This window comes from Lepidochelys kempii, chromosome 11 (genome assembly GCF_965140265.1).
Source record: "Lepidochelys kempii isolate rLepKem1 chromosome 11, rLepKem1.hap2, whole genome shotgun sequence".
Lineage (NCBI taxonomy): Eukaryota > Metazoa > Chordata > Testudines > Cheloniidae > Lepidochelys > Lepidochelys kempii.
The window spans coordinates 45,898,041-45,918,212 of NC_133266.1; the positions used below are offsets into that span (position 1 = coordinate 45,898,041).

Sequence of the window (20,172 nt, forward strand, 5' to 3'; positions counted from 1 at the left end):
GAGCATCTTCTGTACCCATAACCAACTTCTTCACATACTCAACAGGCACAGGACTAAGGTCCTACTAAGGCTTGGCAGTTATAATGACAGAGATCAGAGCTGAATGACCTCCAATCAAACTCACAGGTTGAAAAAAATAATCGGGGGGAAGGGGAAAGATATCTTTATAAGCAAGCTAAGACAGGCTGGTCCAAGAAACTAAAGTCTTCCAGAAGTAAAAAGTTTAAAAAGTAATATAAAAACAAGTTTCTAAAACTTCAAACTGTGATGTTTACAAGTGCAATTTTTTTTTGTCTTAAGAAAAAAAAATCAATAATTTATATTATATCAGATTACTCAGAGGCCTGTGCTCACATCTGCCTCCAAGTTTAACTGAGAATCTAAATTGAAGAACATGCACTACAGGTCTCTATTGTTGGTATGTACTTCTACAGTCTGCATTGCCAGTGCAGATATGTTTATAAAAAGACTGAAGAAAAAAAGATTCTCACATAACACTTATCTGAGCCTTACCTCTTAGGTTTGAAGTTCACTGAGAAGACGCATCACTGAAATAGGAAGACATCAATCACAGTTCCAGTTGACATTTTAAACTGTACTCATAGCATAACATTTTACAGTATTTCAGCTCAGCTTTTTGAAAGTGTTATGTTTTTATACCGAATGGTAATATGCAAATACTTGAGACTCCTTAATTTGTTGTGTCTGTTTTCATTTTAAGAGCATAAACTATTCAGGGTGTCCATTTGTTTTTTTTTTAATATATATATATATGGGAATATGAAATTTCTCACCTCTGTACAGTAATCTGACTGCTCGTCAACTACTAAACCAAACTAAAACACAATATTTACAAAACATCTGAAGTTAAGCTGATAAAAACATTCATTTCAGTGAGATCTTAACTATTTTATTCACAAAATATAAGCAAGCTTCTGTTTTTCCTCTCTCTCAAATGAAAATGCTCTTCCAAGGAAGAAATTTAACAGAAGGGTTCTTCACATACAGTGATTCTACAAGATTCAGTACTGAAAACCGTAAGAAGGCCAATAAACTTTACAAATACAAACCTGCACTTTGTACAAAAGCTCCTTTTTTAAAAGAAAGTTCAGTAATAGGGAGTTAAAAATACAGTTTTAGCTGCACAGAAAATCATTTATTTCAAACTCAGTGGCATAGAGTTATTTTCGCCTATGTGGAGAATTCTCCCTTCGTCTGTCCTCATTTTTCCTGGATTCTCTAGATTGGTCAGAATATCTGCTATACTTCTCTGGGCGTTTCTCTGCACCATTCCGATATCTATTCTCCTGCTCCTCTTCCTCTCTGGGACTTGAATTATTACGGTTTCTTTCTCTAGATTTTGACCTTTTTCTCCTGCTCTGATGTACATTGTCTTTACTCCAGTGTTTGTCCTTTTCATTATCAGAAAAAGAAGTTCTTCTCTCTGCTTTCTTCTTTTTGGAATTACTGTGTTTGTTTTCTAAATCCATATTTCTTTCATAATACCAGTCCTTTCCACTCCGATAACTGTTCCTGTCAGTGGCATCATCTCTGTCATAGGGATATTTAGATAGATCATCTCTCCTATTTGGATCTCTCAAATTTCTGTCAGCATTTCTTTCTGAATCTCTCTCAACATCATATCTACCTTCCTGCTCGCTCCTTTCTATTTTCTTTTCAATTAGTTTCTTTTTACTCCCTTGTTTTTTCCTGGCAACTTTATCCAATGCTTTATTTTTCTTTTGCATCTTCTTCCTTTTTACTTTAGCAGCATCTGAAAGTACAGCATACATGAGAGTTAACTATTTTTTAATTTATTCAGTGTCATTAATTATGCATAATTATATTATATTATATAGAAAGTTCTGGGCGAAATGTTTTGCCAAATTTTATATTCTTAAATGCTTATCTTGCCACAGGGTTCAAAATAATGAGCTTAGAGTTTTATATTTCTTTCCCTCGTGTGAGTCTCCAAAACATGCTGGGGAAATCTGCCCATGCTCTATTAATTTAAGAGAAGGGACTTATCTTTAAATGGCAGTCTAAAACAGGTTTTTTGTTTAAAACAAATAAAGAAATTCTCTAAAGGAAACCCACAGAAAAAGAAATTTGGTAAACTGGCTATCAGTCCCAAGATTTCCCCACATTTTATTCCTCATTTTCTAGGTTTCGTTGCTGGCCTATACGTCCACTTGTTATATTAATACAAAAACAACAACTTCATTTAGTGACAATAAGGTTGCATCTGGATACACTGCATCCACCCACAATTTTAAAAGCTTGGAAATAAAGGGAGTCTTCTGCATTCCTTCCCATTTTATATTGCCTACATGCTGTCAATACCACACTCTATCAACATAAGGCTTCCACTTGTATCTCCAACAGATAACAAAAAGAAATACATATTCCAGCTTCATGAAATGCTCACTCTAACACAACCTTACCAGCAACCTCAGCATTGTTTTAGATACTAAAAGAGCACTTTTAGTATCTGTTGCAGATGGAAGTAAAAACCTTATAGAGTGCTTGAAGTGTGTTATTGACAGCACTGGAGACAATGTGAGGGTGGCAAGGAATGCTGGAGACATTCCCCTTATTTTCATGCTTTTAAGATTTTGGGTGAGGTATGTCCTGTGCAACCTTAACAGTCACTAAAAAAGTTTTTATTTGTGCTACAATTCCTTAAGGACAGCAAAGACAATACAGCTAAAGAAGTAAATTATGTTGCTAACTTAGAAGGGGTCGTTTTTTTTCTCTCCATCCCACCCAAAAAATAGTTTTCCAAGTTCTACATTTACCTCACAGAGAAGCTAAGCTTTAAATAACATCTAGATTTCCAAACAGACTAGAGTCTCTCTCCATTGTGGAACAAGTTTTATTTAGCCAACCTACTAATATCTGTCAATACAGAACCTATTTAGTATTCGATGGAATGAACAGACATGGTGGACTTTTCCAAAAACATGGATAGTGTCATTATGTTGACTGGTCACTAAAAGAAGGGCTTAAAGGATGAGCTGCAAATAAAATACAAACATTACATCAACAATATTTGCTGAACATCCCCTAGAGTAAAAAGCACTATAAAGAATACAACTAAAAAAAAACAACCTTTGTTTCTTTTTACTCTAAGCATTGCGATGTCACACTGGCCAGCTCTAGCTCTGCTTAATTGTCTTTTGAAAGCATCACCGCTACCAAGGAGACACTAATACATTTTATTTTAGATCAAATAACTGAATTTTACAGCAGTTGCCTAACCTCTGATGTGGAGAGAGAGGTTGCTGGTGCTTCTCTAATGACATGTTTAAAACCAGCCCATAGGGAGTCACTTAAGTCATATTTTACAATATGTTGTATTTTTTTAAATAGTTTCTTTTTCATTATTATAGCTCTACTGGAATGTAAAAAATAAGAGAGACTTTGTAAAGTAGTTTAATGGATAAAAAAATAACTGACTTATTTGACTATAAGCAAGCTTCATGCTCCTACAGACAATACGGAGTCATAGCTGAGCTGGCAGGGGAAGATATTGGGGGACACAGTAAAAGACAAGTTCACTATTCGTTATGTGCTCAGTGCCCTCTTTCTGTTCCGTTTCGATGTTCAGAACATATTGCTGAAGCAATTTTCTTTTAAAGTTCACCCTGGAAATGTACCTGAAGAACAAAAACACCCTTTCCAGAATAAATGTTTTTAAATCTGGTTCACTTCCTTTCTGTTGTAAGAAACATGGCATTTCTTTAATTCCTGGCCCACATCCCACTACATATGCACAGAGTTTCCATCAGCACAGGAATCACAAATTCTTAGATTGTTCCTTAGCAAGAGACTTTTACCTAGTAACATTTATGTGCCAGGTTTAATTGCTGGACCAGTACTACGCTGGTAAGAGAGTTGACAAATACAGTCCTCTGGGAAATGCTTTTCAGAATACTACTAGGAAGTCCTCATTATAGTCTATGGAAAGATGCAAAACTGTGAACAACCTGAGATACAACCAACAATTAGCCTTTGCTTTCTAGCAAAACTGTGAAGTTTAAACCACTAGGGAATACAAAGTTACAAAAATGAAATCTGATTATCTCACAGAATTATTATAGTTAACACTGTAATTATTTTTGCCACATTCCTGCTTCTAGCGTACATAAATCAAAGCATACTGCAGAGATTATCAAAATGCATATATTAATCTGTTTTTGGAAAAAGGACAAAATAGTAGAAGAGAGTGTCCTTTTACAAAAAAAGCATGCTCACATTGACAGACTGCAGAATCAGTTGGTTTTTCACTAAGGACTTACCTCTCTGGTTCCTATCAAGCAGCTCAGCCAAGCTGCAGCTGTCTATGCAGAAGCCATCTGGCTCTTTGTGAACTTACGCCTCTCTGACCCGGTTAAACTGTGCCCTCCACTAGAGTTTTGTCATCATTAATGCAATAGCTTTATAACGATACACGATCAGTTCAGACTTTGTAAAGTAAGCTTGCAACATAAAACAGAAATGCATTTCTAATGCATGTGTAATTCATATTGCTTGTGTACTTTTTATTAATAATTTTTTTGCTGCTAAAATCATAATAAATCAAATTAACTTTGAATCAGCAAGCTTCCTAACTACAGAAGTTCATGCTGTGCTATCATCTGCTCTCCCACCACACTATAAGACAAAATGCTCTAATTTAGAATAGCAGATATATTTTAGATTAACAATGTTTATTATACTTCATGTCAAATAGCAGATTTTACATCAGCAAGATGATCTTATTAAAAATACTAATTATAATGCATGAAATTCTCGCATAACAAATTGTCGGCAAAAGTTTCATCTTTCTTGGAGAATTCTCAAGGGACAGGAGCCTGGGTTATTATAACAGCGCACCATACTGCTTCTGAGCAATAGGAATGGGAAGTGGATTCAGAAACCTCGACCTGCATAAGAAGCTAAATGAATTGAAGAGAACTCAGCAATCCCTTATCTGACACATGAAATAGCACAACTGTGGTTACAAGGAAGGAAGCCAAAAAAAAAAAAAAAAAAGAGAGGATTGGAATCCAATGGACAGATCAAGAAGAGCCGTGAGACAGGCCTGTACTAAAAAGATAATAATAAAAAAAACAGGTGTGTTAACCTTTACAGTTCACTGATAATCCTGCGAAAGAGACACTGGTGCTAGGCCATTATTTATAAACAAGTATCAGGAAGTCTTAGATTAAATTGGGATATTAACTTTATGCAATGGACCCATCAGTTTAAGGAAACAGCCTCCAATATAATATGCTTCTCAAAAACCTCACTCTCTGGAAACAGGAGCAATTTCTTTTCTTTTAAGATTTCCAGAATTTTATCAAACTTACAGATAGGAATTTTTAAAGTACAGATTTAGCAATAAATAATTAAATATCAACTATAACTATTTCCTCATGGTAAGTATATAAGTGCGCACAGTAAAGAGAGAATGAGTTAAATGATAGATGTTTAATACCTGAGACACTGCTATGGCCACTGCTAGAAGAGGAGTCACGGCCACTAGATGATCCTGAGCTACTATTACTGCTGTCAGGATTGGAATCTGAGGAGTCAGACTCTGAGGAAGATGATGAGCTATCTGATGACTCAACATCTTGTTTCTGTGTCATGATCATCTTTGGTGCATTTTTCAGATGTTCCCGTAATTCATCCCTAATTAGCAACAAAAAAACAAAACAATCTCAATCCTTAAACAGAAAGTCAAGCAATGTCAAATCAGGATTAAGACCAAAAAAAACAACAATTTCTTACGTTAGTCCTCCAAGACCAATGGAAGTGAAAAAATTGATGGCAAATCGAGTGTTTCTTGGGTTGTCCCGAGGCAATAATCCTTCAAAAAAAGGTTGCAGTGTTCTGATAAAAACAAAACATAGACGTTAAACCTCACGCAGCAAACTATTCTTAATTTCTACATGCATTTTTTGAAAAATACATCATAGGAATCCCACAGGACAAAAATAGTCTTTGTTCACCATTGTTTTTTGCAGACACTGCAATGGATGAAAAAAGCAATGCTTTTGTGGGTCCAGCAAAGTAAGTGTTCCTTTAGCAGAATTTTAAAATTTCTTCATAAGCCTGTGGTGGTTTTATTAAAAAAAAAAAAAAAAAAGGACAGCCTTTTCCTGTCAGATGATGACAAATTTAAGAGCCTGATTCTGTAGCAGCTCTCCATTTAGAAATTCCATTGAATTGGGCCCTAAGGTAGGTCAAAGTTTGGGCTTCAATGAGTTTTGAGTGCTTGTTTAATTTACCATCATACAGGAGAATAGCTCCTGAAAAGGAGTAAGCCTCAGATCCTCAAGAAATAACCTGAACAATTGGAAGGATCCTCACTGTTGTGTAAGTACTGGAACACACACACACACACACGAGAATGTATTACTTTTGTTGTGCTTAAAATAAAGCAATTAATCTTATAAAAATACAAAGTTAATATTTTTGAGGTCTTTCAGGCGCTGCCAAAAAAAAAAAAAAAAAAGACTATCCTGCCCCACATCCTTCAGGAATGATGCTGATGTATACAAATAAATGTCCTTCAGCTAGAGAAGTTACTATTCAAGTTGAAACAGTAGTGGAACAAAACCAAGAAAATACAGGTCCTGATCCTTCAAATATTTATGCATGTTTAACTGACTAGTCAGAGCGCGTACACGGACATCAATCGGGGCCATAGTTTGTTATGTATTTTCACTTAGAAATTTTCACTTGAAAATGGAGAGTCTGTATGTACTCTTACAGGGTGAAAGAATTCAAAGGACAATGCTCAGAGTAAAATTTCAACTTACTCATCCTTTAATCTTGCATTAAGATTAGGAAGTCCCATATATTCACTAAGTTCCTGGAAGAATATTTTGACGAAAATTCTACTGGATGATGTAGTAGTTTCTTCACTCAATATTATACATTCAAGGACCTGAAAATGTTAAGAAAAAACAGATTTTAAATATACACACCCAGTTCTATTTTTAGAAGGTCAAGCTCAACCTTTGGCCCGAATATAGAATAGCATCTTTCACCCCAACACTATAACAATATAGTTTGTAAGAATGTTAATTAAAATAACACATTTTGATTTTTTTTTTTAATCAGAGTCTTAGTAGTTTAAGTCTCAGGCTTTAAAAAACAAGACTTAAAAAAAGGCATCCCTGACACCAAGCATGATATATTGTAATTTATTTCTGAGAACTACAGACTAGCTACTGAAGAAAGAAGCTAGGACAAAGCCCTTTTCTACTTACACTCCAGGGAAGTGAATCTGTGTACAGAAGATGAGCAAACATCTTGGCTACATTTCTCAATTTGTTTGTTTCCAAACGGTGGATAGTATCATACTGTTCTTTGAAAATAGCTTCAAAGGATTCCATGTATTCTTTTTTTAACATGCAGAAACGCTGAAACAACATTGTACAGTTAAAACAACCAGATTAAATAAAAAAAGAACATTAAACAAAAATATATTTAGAACTAAGCATTTATATAGAAGTCTTTCCTTTTAAAAGGAAAGGAAAAAATACCTTTAAATGGAATATAAAGATCAATTTATTACCTCCAGCAGTTTCTCGGAGGAAACTCATCTTGCATTATGAAACAATAATTATCAATTTTGACATGTTACTAGATAAGGTAATTTCTTCTACCTTGCAACATCTGTCATCTAGTAGTCTCACCTGGTGGGACCCCTTAATACAATACCACAGGACATAATATTTTTAATTACATCATTGCAAGTTTATTTGAAACTAGAGAAATAGAAGGGAGCATAGTTAGTGTCAAGACATTTCAGGCAGAAACAGCAATTCCAAGAAATATAAAGAACACACTTTGTTCCGTAATAATCCTGGATATTGAAATATTTTTCACGGCAATCTGTAATAAAGTACGATAAATTTATTCAGTAAATTTCAACATCCAGGATTATTATGGAACCAAGTGCTTTCTTATAACCGGTTACTAGCAAATTATAAGGTAACTGTTAGTACTAGGTGAGTAATAGAAAAACGAAATATGGTCCTTTGTGCACAGCTACATCAGCAGTAACATTTTCTAAAAATCTGATTGTCTAGAAATTAATGAAACTTCTGTAATTGTAAGTAACCTTGGTAAGGACATCAAAAGTTTTACTTATGTAAACTTTATTAGAGTCAGCTATACTGAGATTACAGATGGAGTAAAAGGAAAACTGCTACTTAATAAATAATTGTAACAAAAGTTATAACCAATTTTACACACACACACACACACACAGAAGAAGAAAACCAGATTTGTTTCTTTTAGTGAGAGAATGGTGCAGGAATGAGCCAAGTCATCCTAATTTGCTAAATAAACTAACTAAGCAACCTTAACGAAGTGGAGAAACAACGGAGAACTCCAAAATACTATCTTTCCTGCTGCAAGAAAATTATTTATAACAAAGCATAGTACTTTGCACTTATGTAGTTCCGTTACTGTTAGTGCTATCCATTGGCCACTGACCATCCTTCTACAAGATAGGAATATTTAAAAAAAACAGGGAAAAAGTGTGCTCCCATTCTGCATTTACTGTGAATGCTTATTACCATCTAATGGATAATCCAACCACCTCAGCTCATATAACCAACTTCAGAACGAAAGAGCCACACGTAATTGACTTATTTATCGTAAAATATCAGATGCTTATATGAAAACTTTTACTGCCATATTATATAAATTATGTTTCTTGCTGTAAAATTTGAAGTCTGAAAGTGGAACTCACCCCTGCCAGTAAACCAAAGAATTTCTCATATGTTCTTTGTTGAGCACAGCAGTCAAGGATCATGTTGCAGAGTTCTTTCTGTTTTAAGATAACACAAAAATTCCTCTACATAAGTTCTCTGTAGTAGTAGAAATCCACTCCATAAACGCAAAAATATTAAAGAATGATTTTCGCATGGACGCCATCTTTGAAACAAGCACTTAATTTTTTTCTAAAGAAAGGTCAGAGGGGTCAATTTCAGTAGTTTTCTGAATTTCCACTATTTTGGAAGGTATTTGGGGCTTAGCTATTAACCTTCTCTATCCAAATTTCTCCACCTGCCCAGATCTGCAGGGAAGTTATAATCCTGTAGTCTTACTAAAGAAATGTCATCACAAATTCAACATTATGATATAACTGCAAGATTAAAAAGACAATGGGCTGTAAAAAGGGAAACGACTTTTAAAACACTGATACCTTTATGCAATAAGAAAAGGGTCTTAGAAAGTGAATGATAAAGCCAAGCGTAAATATGAAATTCCTTGAGTAAATGGCAGTTGAGAATGCTCTGTGGTCTCAAGATCAGAACTTAAGGTGTTGATTTTACAAAGAGACTTATACATTTGTGAGTAGTGACTTCTTTAAGCCCTGGTCTACACTAGGACTTTAGGTCGAATTTAGCAACGTTAAATCGATTTAAACCTGCACCCGTCCACACAGTGAAGCCCTTTATTTCGACTTAAAGGGCTCTTAAAATCGATTTCCTTACTCCACCCCTGACAAGTGGATTAGCGCTTAAATCGACGTTCCCAGCTCGAATTTGGGGTACTGTGGACACAATTCGATGGTATTGGCCTCCGGGAGCTATCCCAGAGTGCTCCATTCTGACCGCTCTGGACAGCGCTCTCAACTCAGATGCACTGGCCAGGTAGACAGGAAAAGAACCGCGAACTTTTGAATCTCATTTCCTGTTTGGCCAGCGTGGCAAGCTGCAGGTGACCATGCAGAGCTCATCAGCACAGGTGACCATGATGGAGTCCCAGAATCGCAAAAGAGCTCCAGCATGGACCGAACGGGAGGTACGGGATCTGATCGCTGTTTGGGGAGAGGAATCCGTGCTATCAGAACTCCGTTCCAGTTTTCGAAATGCCAAAACCTTTGTGAAAATCTCCCAGGGCATGAAGGACAGAGGCCATAACAGGGACCCGAAGCAGTGCCGCGTGAAACTGAAGGAGCTGAGGCAAGCCTACCAGAAAACCAGAGAGGCGAACAGCCGCTCTGGGTCAGAGCCCCAAACATGCCGCTTCTATGATGAGCTGCATGCCATTTTAGGGGGTTCAGCCACCACTACCCCAGCCGTGTTGTTTGACTCCTTCAATGGAGATGGAGGCAATACGGAAGCAGGTTTTGGGGACGAAGAAGATGAGGAGGAGGAGGAGGTTGTAGATAGCTCACAGCAAGCAAGCGGAGAAACCGGTTTTCCTGACAGCCAGGAACTGTTTCTCACCCTAGACCTGGAGCCAGTACCCCCCGAACCCACCCAAGGCTGCCTCCTGGACCCAGCAGGCGGAGAAGGGACCTCTGGTGAGTGTACCTTTTAAAATGCTATACATGGTTTAAAAGCAAGCATGTGAAAGGATTACTTTGCCCTGGCATTTGCGGTTCTCCTAGATGTAGTCCTAAAGCCTTTGCAAAAGGTTTCTGGGGAGGGCAGCCTTATTTCGTCCTTCATGGTAGGACACTTTATCACCCCAGGCCAGTAACACATACTCGGGAATCACTGTAGAACAAAGCATTGCAGTGTATGTTTGCTGGCATTCAACCAAAATCCGTTCTCTCTCTCTCTGTGTTATCCTCAGGAGAGTGAGATATAATTCATGGTCACCTGGTTGAAATAGGGTGCTTTTCTTCAGGGACACTCAGTATAGCCCATTCCTGCTGGGCTGTTTGCCTGTGGCTGAACAGAAATATTCCCCGCTGTTAGCCACAGGGAGGGGGGAAGGTTGAGGGGGTAGTCACGCGGTGGGAGGAGGCAAAATGCGACCTTGTAACGAAAGCACATGTGCTATGTATGTAATGTTAACAGCAAGGTTTACCCTGAAAGAGTGTAGCCACTGTTTTATAAAATGTGTCTTTTTAAATTCCGCTGTCCCTTTTTTTTTCTCCACCAGCTGCATGTGTTTCAATGATCACAGGATCTTCTCCTTCCCAGAGGCTAGTGAAGCTTAGAAAGAAAAAAAAACGCACTCGCGATGAAATGTTCTCCGAGCTCATGCTGTCCTCCCACACTGACAGAGCACAGACGAATGCGTGGAGGCAAATAATGTCAGAGTGCAGGAAAGCACAAAATGACCGGGAGGAGAGGTGGAGGGCTGAAGAGAGTAAGTGGCGGGCTGAAGACAGGGCTGAAGCTCAAATGTGGCGGCAGTGTGATGAGAGGAGGCAGGATTCAATGCTGAGGCTGCTGCAGGACCAAACCAGAATGCTCCAGTGTATGGTTGAGCTGCAGCAAAGGCAGCTGGAGCACAGACTGCCACTGCTGCCCCTCTGTAACCAACCGCCCTCCTCCCCAAGTTCCATAGCCTCCACACCCAGACGCCCAAGAACGCGGTGGGGGGGCCTCCGGCCAACCAGCCACTCCACAACAGAGGATTGCCCAAAAAAAAGAAGGCTGTCATTCAATAAATTTTAAAGTTGTAAACTTTTAAAGTCCTGTGTGGCATTTTCCTTCCTTCCTTCCTCCACCACCCCTCCTGGGATACCTTGGTAGTCATCTCCCTATTTGTGTGATGAATGAATAACGAATGCATGACTGTGAAGCAGCAATGACTTTATTGCCTCTGCAAGCGGTGATTAAAGGGAGGAGGGGAGGGTGGTTAGCTTACAGGGAAGTAGAGTGAACCAAGGGGCGGGGGGTTTCATCAAGGAGAAACAAACAGAACTTTCACACTGTAGCCTGGCCAGTCATGAAACTGGTTTTCAAAGCTTCTCTGATGCGTACCGCGCCCTCCTGAGCTCTTCTAACCGCCCTGGTGTCTGGCTGCGCGTAACCAGCAGCTAGGCGATTTGCCTCAGCCTCCCACCCCGCCATAAACGTCTCCCCCTTACTCTCACAGATATTGTGGAGCACACAGCAAGCAGTAATAACAATGGGAATATTGGTTTCGCTGAGGTCTAAGCGAGTCAGTAAACTGCGCCAGCGCGCCTTTAAACGTCCAAATGCACATTCTACCACCATTCTGCACTTGCTCAGCCTGTAGTTGAACAGCTCCTGACCACTGTCCAGGCTGCCTGTGTACGGCTTCATGAGCCATGGCATTAAGGGGTAGGCTGGGTCCCCAAGGATACATATAGGCATTTCAACATCCCCAAGAGTTATTTTCTGGTCTGGGAAGAAAGTCCCTTCCTGCAGCTTTTGAAACAGACCAGAGTTCCTGAAGATGCGAGCATCATGCACCTTTCCCGGCCATCCCACATTGATGTTGGTGAAACGTCCCTTGTGATCCACCAGAGCTTGCAGCACTATCGAAAAGTACCTCTTGCGGTTTATGTACTCGCCGGCTTGGTGCTCTGGTGCCAAGATAGGGATATGGGTTCCGTCTATAGCCCCACCACAGTTAGGGAATCCCATTGCAGCAAAGCCATCCACTATGACCTGCACATTTCCCAGGGTCACTACCCTTGGTATCAGCAGATCTTTGATTGCGTGAGCTACTTGCATCACAGCAGCCCCCACAGTAGATATGCCCACTCCAAATTGATTCCCAATTGACCGGTAGCTGTCTGGCGTTGCAAGCTTCCACAGGGCTATCGCCACTCGCTTCTCAACTGTGAGGGCTGCTCTCATCCTGGTATTCATGCGCTTCAGGGCAGGGGAAAGCAAGTCACAAAGTTCCATGAAAGTGCCCTTACGCATGCGAAAGTTTCGCAGCCACTGGGAATCGTCCCAGACCTGCAACACTATGCGGTCCCACCAGTCTGTGCTTGTTTCCCGAGCCCAGAATCGGCGTTCCACAGCATGAACCTGCCCCATTAGCACCATGATGCATGCATTGGCAGGGCCCATGCTTTCAGAGAAATCTGTGTCCATGTCCTGATCGCTCACGGGACCGCGCTGACGTCGCCTCCTCGCCCGGTATCGCGTTGCCATGTTCTGGTGCTGCATATACTGCTGGATAATGCGTGTGGTGGTTGATGTGCTCCTAATTGCCAAAATGAGCTCAGCGGCCTCCATGCTTGCCTTGGTATGGTGTCCGCACAGAAAAAAGGCGCGGAACGATTGTCTGCCGTTGCTCTGACGGAGGGAGGGGCGACTGACGACACGGCTTACAGGGTTGGCTTCAGGGAGCTAAAATCAACAAAGGGTGTGCCTGTACATCAAGGAGTATTTCAGGCAGGACTGCACGGAGGGTTCCAATAAGAAATGGTGCACCAAAGTTATCGTTGTTATTGGAACAAGGAGGTTAGCCTGGCCTCTGATTGATACATGGCTAGATTAACCTCGCTGCGCCTTCTCTGTGACTGACTGCAGTGTGATCTAGACAGGGGAGGAGGAAAATGAGTACAAAACAAATCTGATCTATTTCTTGTTCTGACCCACTCCATCTATCCTTTACATCTTTGGCTGGCAGCAGACAAAAAAGGCGCGAAATGATTGTCTGCCCTTGCTTTCACGGGGGGAGGGAGGGTTGGAACGGGGTCCTGACGATATGTACCCAGAACCACCCGCGACAATGTTTTAGCCCCATCAGGCATTGGGATATCAACCCAGAATTCCAATGGGCAGCGGAGACTGCGGGAACTGTGGGATAGCTACCCACAGTGCAACGCTCCGGAAGTCGACGCTTGCCTCGGTACTGTGGAAGCGCTCCGCCGAGTTAATGCACTTAATGCACTTAGAGCATTTTCTGTGGGGACACACACACTCGAATATATAAAACCGATTTCAAAAAAACCGACTTCTATAAATTCGACCTAATTTCGTAGTGTAGACATACCCGAAGACTAGTCATGTGTGCAACATTAAGCATGTGTGAATGGGTACATTTACACTACAGACTACACCAGCATAGTTATGCTTGCATAACCTCATAATGTAGATGCAGCCTAGCTGACAAAAGGGGTTTTTCTGCCAGTGTAGGAAGATTTCAGAATAACATCCGTGTTAGTCTGTATTCACAAAAAGAGAAGGAGTACTTGTGGCACCTTAGAGACTAACCAATTTATTTAAGCATAAGCTTTCGTGAGCTACAGCTCACTTCATTGGATGCATACTGTGGAAAATACAGAAGATGTTTTTATACACACAGACCATGAAAAAATGGGTGTTTACCACTACAAAAGGTTTTCTCTCCCTCACTCTCCTTACAATGTGTATGATAATCAAGGTGGGCCATTTCCAGCACAAATCCAGGGTTTAACAAGAACGTCGGGGGGGGGGGGGGGGAACAAGGGGAAATAGGTTACCTTGCATAATGACTTAGCCACTCCCAGTCTCTATTCAAGCCTAGGTTAATTGTATCCAATTTGCAAATGAATTCCATTTCAACAGTCTCTCGCTGGAGTCTGGTTTTGAAGTTTTTTTGTTGTAATATCGCAATTTTCAAGTCTGTAATCGCGTGACCAGAGAGATTGAAGTGTTCTCCAACTGGTTTATGAATGTTATAATTCTTGACATCTGATTGGTGTCCATTTATTCTTTTACGTAGAGACTGTCCAGTTTGACCAATGTACATAGCAGAGGGGCATTGCTGGCACATGATGGCATATATCACATTGGTGGATGTGCAGGTGAACGAGCCTCTGATAGTGTGGCTGCTGTTATTAGGCCCTGTGATGGTGTCCCCTGAATAGATATGTGGGCACAGTTGGCAACGGGCTTTGTTGCAAGGATAGGTTCCTGGGTTAGTGGTTCTGTTGTGTGGTATGTGGTTGCTGGTGAGTATTTGCTTCAGGTTGGGGGGCTGTCTGTAGGCAAGGACTGGCCTGTCTCCCAAGATTTGTGAGAGTGTTGGGTCATCCTTCAGGATAGGTTGTAGATCCTTAATAATGCGTTGGAGGGGTTTTTGTTGGGGGCTGAAGGTGACGGCTAGTGGCGTTCTGTTATTTTCTTTGTTCGGCCTGGCCTGTAGTAGGTGACTTCTGGGAACTCTTCTGGCTCTATCAATCTGTTTCTTCACTTCTGCAGGTGGGTATTGTAGTTGTAAGAATGCTTGATAGAGATCTTGTAGGTGTTTGTCTCTGTCTGAGGGGTTGGAGCAAATGCGGTTGTATCGCAGAGCTTGGCTGTAGACAATGGATCGTGTGGTGTGGTCAGGGTGAAAGCTGGAGGCATGTAGGGGGGAATAGCCATCAGTAGGTTTCCAGTATAGGGTGGTGTTTATGTGACCATCGTTTATTAGCACTGTAGTGTCCAGGAAGTGGATCTCTTGTGTGGACTGGACCAGGCTGAGGTTGATGGTGGGATGGAAATTGTTGAAATCATGGTGGAATTCCTCAAGGGCTTCTTTTCCATGGGTCCAGATGATGAAGACGTCATCAATATAGCACAAGTAAAGTAGGGGCATTAGGGGACAAGAGCTGAGGAAGCGTTGTTCTAAGTCAGCCATAAAAATGTTGGCATACTGTGGGGCCATGTGGGTACCCATAGCAGTGCCGCTGATTTGACGGTATACATTGTCCCCAAATGTAAAATAGTTATGGGTAAGGACAAAGTAAGGACAGAGCCAGAAGAGTTCCCAGAAGTCACCTACTACAGGACAAGCCTAACAAAGAAAATAACAGAATGCCACTAGCCATCACCTTCAGCCCCCAACTAAAACCCCTCCAACGCATTATGAAGGATCTACAACCTATTCTGAAGGATGACCCAACACTCTCTCAAATCTTGGGAGACAGGCCAGTTTTTTTGGGGGGGAGGAGCATTCATATCAGCACAGCTATGTCAGTCAGGGACATGTTTTTTTCACAACCCTGACTGATGCTGCTGTAACTTTCAAATGTAGACTATGCCAAAATCTCTACAGGATTGGGGCCTAAATTACTCTCTCATTCACATTCATGTCCACTCTAAACCACAAAAATCTAATCCAAATAATGGCTAAAATTATTCCCTTCTTGTATTACAATTAAGGGACTGTTGAGTAATTCAGATACCAAATTTAGGTTTTAGTAAAGCCCAATAGGAACATAAAACAAAAAGAACTAAGAAAAACCCAACAATTAAAATAGATTCATTTTTTGGGTTTTTTTTTGGGTTAAGTTTCTTCTCAATGCCAGAAACCCAAATATAAGATCTGGGCTAGTTCATTAAAATTAAAAAGAGACCACATAAATGTTGAAAAGTACATTTGTTTCTCTAATTCTTTTATGTTTAACTGTCAAAATATAGTATAAGGCTTTTTTTTAAAACGACACTTTACTTGACAGTTCCAGTTTAGATATTTTTATGCACATTCTATTCTGCTATGTAGAGAACTTTCTGGCATCACTAAAAGATGGAGTTTTTGAAGAATTTTACAAGTAAAATAATTTAGAAGAATAACTGATTGACAAGAGTAAGTTAAGTTACCTTACAGATAAAATCACTTTGAAACATACCATTTTTTATCTGGACTTCCCTCACCCCAAATCAGAAATTTTTGTACATTTTAATTACTGTACACCAAGGAAAGCTGTATAAAACAATAAGGCTCAATCGTGGTGTCAGGGTTCCTTCCCCACTCTGAACTCTAGGGTACAGATGTGGGGACCTGCATGAAAGACCCCCTAAGCTTATTCTTACCACCTTAGGTTAAAAACTTCCCCGAAGTACAAACTTTGCCTTGTCCTTGAACAGTATGCTGCCACCACCAAGTGTTTAAAACAAAGAACAGGGAAAGAGACCACTTGGAGACGTCTTCCCCCTAAATATACCCCCAAGCCCTACACACCCCTTTTCCTGGGGAGGCTTGAGAATAATATCCTAACCAATTGGTTACAAAACCATCAAAGACCGAAACCCCTGGATCTTGGAACAATGGAAAAATCAGTCAGGTTCTTAAAAGAAGGATTTTATTTAAAAAAAAAAAAAAAAAAAAAAAAAAAGGTAAAAATCATCTCTGAAAAATCAGGATGGAAAATACTTTACAGGGTATTCAGATTCAAAACACAGAGGATCCCCCTGTGGGCAAAACCTTAAAGTTACAGAAAACAGGAATAAACCTCCCTCTTAACATAGGGAAAATTCACATAAAACAAAAGATAAACTAATCCGCCTTGCCTGGCTTATCTATACTGGTTGCAATATTGGAGACTTGGATTAGGATGGGTTGGAGAAAATGGATTTCTGTTTGGCCTCTCTCAGACCCAGAACAGAACAACTACGTAAACAAAGAGCACAAACAAAAGCATTCACCCCCCCCCCCCCCCAAGATCTGAAAGTATCTTGTCCCCTTATTGGTCCTTTGGGTCAGGTACCAGCCAGGTTAGCTGAGCTTCTTAATCCTTTACAGGTAACAGGATGTTGCCTCTGGCCAGGAGGGAATTTATAGCACTGTATACAGAAAGGTGGTTACCCTTCCCTTTATATTAATGACACATGGATTTGCCACAAGCCCTAACAAGGGGAGCGCCTTGTTGCATTGCTCCTTGGAGCAGACCAGGAGATCATGACTCTGAGACTATGTCTACCCTAGAGAGCTTTCAGCGGCGCAACTCTAAGATCTCTAGTGTAGCTGCTTTATGCAAACATAATTAGTCCACCCCCAATGAGCAGCAGTAGTTATGTTGGTGGGAGAAGCTCTGCCGTAGTCGTAGCGCTGTCCACACAGGCGCTTATGTCAGCGTCATTTATGTTGAGCTGACATAAGCGCCCCTGAGTGACAAATTATACTGACAGAAGTGGTAGTGTAGACAGCCTGAGTCACAATCTGCTTTCCAGTTTCCCTCTGCTCCACTGGGGAGGATACACTTGTGCAGAAGTGAGATGGGGAAATGGGATATAGCTTCTTTTCTCTCTGCATTGCTATCTGGGTAGCTGTCATACAGGGATATGGGGGCACCTTACACCTCCTTACTCCCTTGCACAATTGTGTAAGCGGGTCCACAATCTGCCCTGTGGCAGCAACTTAAAAACCATTTGTAAAGAATAATTAATATTAAGACAACAGAAGCAAACATTTTCATATAAATGGACAGTGCATTTAACACTGTACTTCATTCAATTTAATTAACATATTTTATTTTCCCCATAAGATTTAGTCCATTAACAACAACAAAAATGATGGTAGTTCCAAAATACATTATGTTTAAGACGCCAACTTTGTAGATTTTTGCAGATGTCTGATCTAAATCTTGTTATGAAGGATCTGTCTAGCTGTTTAGATCATTTCATAGCATTTTAATAAGATGACTTGTCAGACTTGTTAAAACAAAAAAAGACATTGCACGCTAAAAAGTAACAATTAATTAGACTGTCAGCAATTAGACCTCTTTAGCAATTAGTTTAAATACGTTTGTCTCTTTAGACTAATTAGAAATCTTAGGAAAAACAGAACACACACATTTATAGTTATTTTCTCAAAACTGAGAAGTCACAACAACAAATTTCCCGCAATCAATAGAGAATCAATATATTTAATGCCACTGCAATTAAAAAAAAGTCTAAACACATTTATACTTTAAATATGGTAAGTCTTATATTAAATCTGTTGTAATGTACTCCCATTTGTACCAATCCTTCTATCATGAAATCCTAAAAGAAACATTTTTTCCCATTAAACAGCTCAAATACACAAAACAAGCTAACAAAAATAAATAAAATAAAAATAATAAAGGCATAATCTATTCAGTGTTAAACAAGTAACATTCAGCAAATACTGTGCCAAAAAAGTTAACTTACAAATCTGTTTAAGGCCATTCTTTTCAACTTAGTCGCATTGTGTTAGCTTGATATATTAAAATGCATATTAACTTTTTTATATTACCCTCCCGTTTTACAGTAATGCTGTAATCAGTTTTCAAACAATAAAACAGGGCAAAGTGCTGATGCCACTGCTAATAAAGTCAGCACGACTTGCAAAACCAATTACTTTTTCCTCATATTAAATGCAATTACAACATTGATATCCCTTGTGGTTTACAGTAATTAAATATTTTAACATTTTAATTAAATATTAAAATGATTTCTAGGAGAGTATCTTGAATAACCACATGCATGAAAATAGATTTACCCACAAAGACATTCTTGCTAGTGTTATCAAAACAAGTTGAGGTTAGGTCTAGAGTAACTGTCTTCTAGATTAAAAATTAACAAACTTTGAAATGATTTAATTAATTTTTAGAGAGATGTGACAAGTTCACATTGCAATTTTAACTTCAATTATAGCTTTAAAGGTTACTTCACTAGTTTCTCTGCTCAGAACACTTCTGATAATGCCTATGACACCAACAGTCTGGACTTTAAGTCCATCATTTGCTTTAAAAAGCCAGTGAATTTTAATTTTTATAGACAATTTATATACCAGATAGCTCCAAGGTTTTTACATACTTAATGCACAAATTGCATGCAAAAATGACTGTCATCAATGTTTTAATGATACCTTTCCAATCATGATGTAACTATTTCAAAAGTATTACAGAGTTCTCGAGTCCCACAAGTGAAGTGAATCACTTATTTTTTATGAAGACCTTTAGCTCCAGATGTGATTTTGTATCATGGAAAGGTCACTCCACTTGGAAGTGTCCCTGTGTGTGGGTGGTTGAAAGATAAGTTAGAAGACTCAAAAAAAGGTGCACTCTCCAAAATGCCTGCTCCATTTCTACCTCTATCCTACAGAACAGCGGTTCTTAGCTAGGGGTCCACGAGCAAGTTTCAGGGGGGCCACCAACATAAGTCAGAGAGTAGGGCTGGCGTTAGACAGGCTAGGGCCCAGGGCAGAAAGCCATAGCTCAAGCCCCACTGCACAGGGCTGAAGCTAAAGCCTGAGCAACTTAGTTTTGCAGGGCCCTGAGCAATTGCCCTGCATGCTACCCCCTAACACCGGCTCTGGCTTTTAATTTACTGGATATGCAGAAAAACAGCTGCTGTGGGCTGTGAAGTTTTTATACCATATAGGGAGTGCGAGTGCACTCAGAAAGAAAAAGGCTGCTGAGAACCCTTGCTATAGAAAAACCAACCAGAAAAAGACAACTGGGGCTAAAGAGAAGAAAAAGACAGTTACCTGTTCTGTAACTGGTGTTCTTCGAGATGTGTTGCTCATGTCCATTCCGTATTAGGTGTGTGTACTCGCCACATGCACCGGTGCCAGAAGTGTTTCCCTCAGTGGCAGCTTGAGAAGCACTGCTCTATGGATATCTGATGTGGGGGACCAGCAATTTATTTCCCAATGTGTGTGCAGATCGGCAGCTGATGGCTTGCGGACTGGCACCGGTCCACGGGAGAACCACTTTGAGTA

The 20,172-nt window shown here is 39.9% G+C and overlaps 1 protein-coding gene across 4 annotated transcripts in view; it reads right to left on the reverse strand.

The window, feature by feature from the left end:
• Nucleotides 1-894: 894 nt before the first annotated feature.
• Nucleotides 895-20,172, reverse strand: part of CWC22 (CWC22 spliceosome associated protein homolog) — a 58,227-nt gene continuing 38,949 nt past the window's right edge. For 3 of the 4 annotated variants that reach the window (XM_073306043.1, XM_073306044.1, XM_073306042.1), the window contains exons 15-20: nucleotides 8,759-8,836; nucleotides 7,266-7,418; nucleotides 6,813-6,940; nucleotides 5,779-5,880; nucleotides 5,483-5,679; nucleotides 895-1,774 (exon numbers count right to left, since the gene is read on the reverse strand). In XM_073306043.1, the coding sequence (XP_073162144.1) occupies nucleotides 1,182-1,774; nucleotides 5,483-5,679; nucleotides 5,779-5,880; nucleotides 6,813-6,940; nucleotides 7,266-7,418; nucleotides 8,759-8,836 (1,251 nt within the window). In that variant the 3' untranslated portion in view covers nucleotides 895-1,181. Of the gene's footprint in view, nucleotides 1,775-5,482; nucleotides 5,680-5,778; nucleotides 5,881-6,808; nucleotides 6,941-7,265; nucleotides 7,419-8,758; nucleotides 8,837-20,172 lie in introns of those variants that run through there. The other variant, XM_073306045.1, reaches the window with a different exon arrangement.